The sequence below is a fragment of the Olea europaea genome, unplaced genomic scaffold (assembly GCF_002742605.1).
Source record: "Olea europaea var. sylvestris unplaced genomic scaffold, O_europaea_v1 scaffold718, whole genome shotgun sequence".
Taxonomy (NCBI): Eukaryota; Viridiplantae; Streptophyta; class Magnoliopsida; order Lamiales; family Oleaceae; genus Olea; species Olea europaea.
The window spans coordinates 114,472-120,795 of NW_019265580.1; the positions used below are offsets into that span (position 1 = coordinate 114,472).

At 34.1% G+C, this 6,324-nt stretch overlaps 1 protein-coding gene across 1 annotated transcript; it reads right to left on the reverse strand.

The window, feature by feature from the left end:
• Positions 1–376: 376 nt before the first annotated feature.
• LOC111390817 (cytokinin dehydrogenase 3-like) lies at positions 377–2,534 on the reverse strand. The gene is made up of 6 exons (XM_023015934.1): positions 2,338–2,534; positions 2,193–2,239; positions 1,724–1,851; positions 1,241–1,498; positions 813–1,081; positions 377–671 (listed from the first exon to the last, which is right to left on the reverse strand). The coding sequence occupies exons 1-6, from the start codon at positions 2,532–2,534 to the stop codon at positions 377–379; spliced, it is 1,194 nt and encodes a 397-aa protein (XP_022871702.1).
• Positions 2,535–6,324: the final 3,790 nt, after the last annotated feature.

The following is a 6,324-nucleotide window of genomic DNA, read 5'->3' on the forward strand; positions in this document are numbered from 1 at the left end:
TGACTTGAGCACTGGATATATATTTTACGTTGTTGAAAATGCGATTTCTCTAAGTTTATTACTCTAGAGCCTAGCCAAATGCCCTTGTAAATTGTACTTTGTTTATTTTTCACCAGTGATTTCAAGTAGAAAGAAAGAAGCACTTCGATACGTGAAAACATTTTCCGAAATTAATGGCATCTATTCTATTAGAATAATGCTATATGTAAGCTGTACTTACGAGCACTTTATGCGGCACTAAGGCTGTCACATGTTGGGATGTAATTAATTCATTGGAGAATTGGCTAACGGGCTAAAATAATTATTAATAATTAACCAGAGTCTATATTTAAAGACAAATTAACTTACTCATAATTCGCAAGTTCTAGTTTATGATTCAAACAGAATCGAAAACTTTTTGTCCTGGTGACAATATCATTCTTGGATCAAACCGTGCTTTTCTTTCTCGGAAAGTGTTCCATTTTGAACCAAAATGCTTTATCCAATCTTCTTCGGATGTGTAGTGTGGGAGATACTGCTTAATGTTTATTCCAGCTCTGTTGCAGAATTCCAGAATTTCATTGTTTATATTGTCCAACTCTTGCCAATTATCGAAACTGCCTGCTTGCAATATTCCAACAAGGTAGAAGATATCCTCATCTGGCGTAACAGCAGACATCCTATCATCCCATCTGCACAATTTAGTAATTACGTTACGATTAGGAATGTGAACTAGAAATACTTTTTCTCGGATATAGAAACATTATAGATCCGTATCCGTTGTCAAACATATATGCAGTCTTTAGTGCATGTCATCAGTTCGAGATAATTACTTTGTTTTAGTCGTTGGGTAGACAAGTAAAGGCCCTTTGGACATCTTTTTACTGTGAAGAATATCTACAAAAACACCAGCATTGAAATCCATGATATGAGACTTTGGTACAAAAAGATTCAGCCATGGATGAGGAACATCCCATAATCCTCCTGATCTTAGGGCTATCTCCTCTTGTCGAACTCGATTGAGGAAATCAACATAGGTTACATCTCTCGTGAAAGAGAAACCAGGAATGTAGTTCAATCCGTCCTGCAACCTTTGGACTTCCTGAAATAACAAGAAAAAGAAAATAAGAGACCATGTGCATCTGCGGTATAATATAACGACCATGGAAGTATATTGATTAAAGTGAATCTCTGAGTGCAGTATTGAGTTTAAAAAAAATAAAAAATAAAAAATAAGAGTACGCTATATGTAAACACATACTTTATCCACTAAATTGGCGGTCTCATCATCGTAATACTTGACCATCTCTAAGCCATAGAGGATGCCGTATTTCTTCAAAAGAGAAGAAATTTGGGACTCATTATAAGGTGTGAAAAAGGGAGATCTCCATTCATTTACAGGAATGTAGTCCATCATGAGATAGCCTTCCAAATAATCTGGACCCTTGATTGAGATAAGTTGTTCTTGATCTCTTGTAAAGATTGAGAAATCATGGTATAGCATTTTCACCCATTTCACCTAAAGAAAGAACACAAATTAACAATATAACAAATTAGTGGAACTACAAATGATGTTACCTGGCAAATTAAGCTTGCTGTTTCACCCATTCATAGGATTTAAGATTTTAGTAAAACAAATATATCTTGTCATACACTACTATATATAAACTAATAGTATATACATCATCGTTTTTTTTTTTTTTTTAATATAATTATGACAAAATATTAACCTTATTGTACTTACCCTTGTTGGTGCTTTTGCTAGGACAATTCTTGCCCTATTTATGATGCCAAACTGCCCTAGACCCCCTAAAACTGCAAAAAATAATTCTGAATTCAAGTCTTTGGAGCAAGTCACGAAGTGCCCTTTACCTAAATAAGACATATAGAAAAAATAATCTGTTAGTAAAATGACTATATCCACGCAAAAATTGTCTGTACAAGATAGAGATGCTGTTTTAAGATTTTATCACACACATTATTACATACATAGTGTTACACCCCACTCGGTATAGTCAAAATCAAGAAGTTATTTAGTGAAGTCACAGTCAAATAAGGACTTAAGTTGAAACAAATGATTTCATGGGGCCTAATTTGTAATTACTCAAAGGGTCAGAAATATTACCAAATAAAAATTTAGAGATTTAAAGGACTAAATGTTATATTATATGAAGATTTGGGACTTGACTAGTAATTATACAATATATATCCACTTAAAGGATAAGTAATCCCCTTTCTCATTTTGGAGACAACTAGAAGCCTATAGAAACAAAGCAGAAAAGAAAAAAGGAACAAAAAGAAAAGAAAGAAAAGTGGGAAGAAAATAAGAGAAAAATGAAAAGGAAAAAAAGAGGTTACTGAAAAAGATGAAATATAGACTCATGGTTCTTCATTTCTTCTATTCTGTAGAGAATGAAGTCATCAAAACTGAATTCAAGGCTGAAGATCAGAACCGAAATTACAGCAACAGATTTGGTGAAATTATAACAGCAAATCAGGAGCCTAATCACAGCAGCAAATTTGATGAAACACCAACAGATTAGGAGCTTAATCATAGCAGCAGATTTGATGTAATCTCAACAAATCAGGAACATAACAAATGAGGAAGATTTGATCCTGCCATTATGTTAAAATTGTATAGCTGTAAAGATTGGTTGTAAAATTTCTTTATATATATACTGTTGTACATATACAATTGAATTCAATAAAAACAGAGGAATTAATTCCTTTACACCTACCATAGTAATGCATACAGATTTATTGTACACAAGTCTGAAATACCCGATGTGCATGTTAATACGATTATTGAATGAAGGGATGCTACATTTTTTGAAAATATTTTTCGAAAATATTTTTCCTTATAACATGCAAAATGATTCAAATTCATAGAAGAGATCTTTTGAAAATGAGGAGGCTATAGATCAAGAACCTATAAATGAACAACATAGATGCAGTAAGAGGGCTAGAACGTCAACCTCCTTTGGGCCTGACTTTCTAACATATTTGTTAAAAAATGAATCTCAAAACTTTAAAAAAGCTATGTCATCAACCGAAGCTTCATATTGGAAAGAAGCTGTTAATAGTGAAATTGAATCCATACTACAAAATCATACATGGGAATTAGTAGACCTTTCTCCTAGTAATAAGACATTGGGATGTAAATGAATTTTCAAAGGAAAATGAAAGCAGATTGATCAATTGATAAATATAAGGTTAGACTTGTCGCTAAAGGCTATAAGTAAAAAGAACGTCTTGAATTCTCCTCTAACAAAAATAACTTCCATACGTATGTTTATTGCGATAGCAGCATTGAAAGGTTTGGATATACATCAAATGGATGTTAAAATAGCTTTCTTGAATGGAAAGTTAGATGAAGAAATTTATATAGAGCAACCTGAAGGATTTGTCGCCCCAGAACAAGAAAAGAAAGTGTGTCAATTTGTTAAATCACTTTATGGATTAAAGTAAGCTCCTAAGAAATGACATGAAAAATTTAACATGGTTATGATGTCAAATGGTTTCAAAATTAACGAGTGTGACAAATGTGTTTATGTCAAGAGCACTCAAAATAGATATGTCATGATATGTTTATATGTAGATGACATATTGATTATGGGTAACAATGATACCATAATTCATGCTACTAAAAGGATGCTAACAAACAAATTTGAAATGAAGGATTTAGGTGTGGCCGATGTTATATTAGGAATTATAATCTCTAGAATATCCAATGGTATCATATTGTCTCAATCACACTACATTGAGAAGATTCTTAATAAATTCAAGAAATATGATATTATTCCTATAAAAACACCTATGGATGCCAGTATGCATCTTGTTTCCAATACTGGTGACTGTAAGTCTCAATTGAAATACTCTCGAATTATTAGTAGTTTAATATATATCACGAACTGTACTCGGCTTGATTGCTTATTCAATTAGTAGGCTAAATCGATATACAAGCAATTCAAGCGCTGATCATTGGAAGGCAATTATTAGGGTTTTAGGGTATTTAAAACATACCAAAAACTTTGAATTGCACTATTCGAGATATCCAACAGTACTTGAAGGATACTATGATGCAAATTAGATATCAGATACTAAAGACTCCAAGTCAACGAGTGGATATGTTTTTACACTTGAAGGTGCTGCAGTATCATGAAAATCTTCAAAACAAATATGTATAGCTAGATCAACGATGGACTCTGAATTTATCACGTTAGATAAAGCTAGAGAAGAAGTCGAATGGCTACGAAACTTCCTAAAAGATATTTCATGTTGGATAAAACCTGTGCCTGATATATGTATCCATTGCGATAGTCAATCAGTAATTGGTAGGGCACGAAATGCTATGTATAACGGTAAATCTCGACATATACATCGTAGACACAATACTGTTCGATAATTGCTCTCTACTGGCATTATCACTATAAATTATGTAAAATCAAAAGAAAATATTGCGTATCCGCTAACTAAAAGTTTAACAAGAGAGCAAGTTGAAAGTTCATTGAAGGGGATGAGATTAAAATCGATAAAATAATCAAAAGTTTCCATGGTGGCAATCCAACCTAGTTGACTGGAGATCCCAAGATCTAGGTTTAATGGGACAACCGAACTGTGAAAAACTTAGTAAGCACTGGGGAGATTATCACTCCTACCCATTCCTATGATGAGCCAGCGCCTAACTGCCATGAAATAGGTTAAGTTATGCTTTTAATGGTTTCTATATCTTTATTCGTTTAAGTGGAGTATAGTAGATTACTCTTTATGGAAATCACCTATGTGGGTGAGAAGGGGCTGCTTCTAAGAAAATCAGATGAAGATGAATTCTCTAAAAAACAGTCATGAACCAGGAGGTATCCAAGGTCAAAATGGACACAAACATGAGAACCAACTATTTTCGAAGCGAATTGTGTGACTTCTATTGTCTAGATTTACATGAACGACTGATTGTTCAAAGCAACTTGCTACTGATTGGCTAAGTAAATCCGATAGATTTTACTAGGGAAAGTTCAAAGTCTTTGGCTACTTAACTTGATGCAGTTTTCTTCAATTTTCTTTAGAAAAACATATCAGATGTTGTTGTTTGGAAAAGGCCAACACATTTCATTCATGTGGGGAATTGTTAGAAAATGGTATGAAATGGGTCAAATTTGGACCCAAATTTCAGTGGGACCTACATCTTAATTAATAAAGGACCTAGCATATTCACGTTCTACTCTACAAGGTGACGAACGTGGTATATTTATTTATCGAAAATCATTTAAAATTGAATGAAATATTTAATGTCAAAGTAACCCACTTGAAATTATGAATTAGTGAAGAATTTGATTTGCCCAAACACTTATCTCACATAGAAAAGTTTTGAAACTTTGGTGTGGTTTATATGGTGTAAGTTTGAGAATTGGGTTTGGACCCCAAGGGGTACCAATAGTCTTTGGAAGGGGGGAGACCTATATCCTATCGGATTCGATCATAAGCCCACACGCGTGCGCCATTGTCCGACCAACTGCCCGGCTCGGCTCGACACGGCACGAGCACGTGCCAGTGTCCGAGTCCGAGTCGGTGCAGGTACGTCTTTGCACTATATTAATTTTTGGACAAAGTTTATTTGAATTTTTGGACCAAATTATATACAATCAAATTCTTGGGTACTTAATAAAATTTATTTTTTCAATGGCTTTTTTCGAGTAATTTTTTGAATGGTCTGTTAAACAAACGACTGTTAACTGAGCAAACAGTCGACTGTTAACAGTCGATCGTTAACCAACTTAATAGACGCAGTATTGAACTAACATATCTGTTGGAGTTTTGGAGACTGTTTGAACAGTGATGACTATTTTGAAGGGTGTTCGAATGGCCACGAACGAGTCTATGAATAGCTTGCCCCACTGCTAGAAAAATTACACCATTTTCATTACAAATTTTCTCTGCTTTGAATCTCATTCTTCCTCTCGTTCTGATACTATTTTCGAAGTAAAATCACTTCGTTGCATTCGTTAAAACTCCTACAGATTGTTGTGCTGCTTCCGTAGGAGACGAAATTCATTCTATCTTGGGAAACGATTGCTGGACACCTTTAGCACCGTTGAAGGCAGCAAATTCATTTTAAGGAAACATCGTGAAATCGGTGGGCTCGAATTTAAAATACTATTACGATAATTTTTTCAGATTGTTTGAAGGGGAAACTTATACTCCAGTATTAACAGTGATTGCAGGAGCAACGACTCAAATCTATGTGAGGTGGGGGGGAATCTTGCGATGAGAACCCAACGTTGGGTTCTCAGTCCAATGAATAAATTTTATTTCTAGTAAATGACATTAAATTTGCTTGGTCTTTTTTTT

Coding starts and splice junctions, on each gene's coding strand:
- LOC111390817 (XM_023015934.1), bottom strand. CDS start 2,534: ATGATTAAGCTCCTAATCTGTTGGTGTTTCATCAAATTTGCTGCTGTG. Junction 2,240..2,337: donor TCTATATTTCATCTTTTTCA/GTAACCTCTTTT, acceptor TTGTTTCTATAG/GCTTCTAGTTGTCTCCAAAA. Junction 1,852..2,192: donor GGGGATTACTTATCCTTTAA/GTGGATATATAT, acceptor TGTCTTATTTAG/GTAAAGGGCACTTCGTGACT.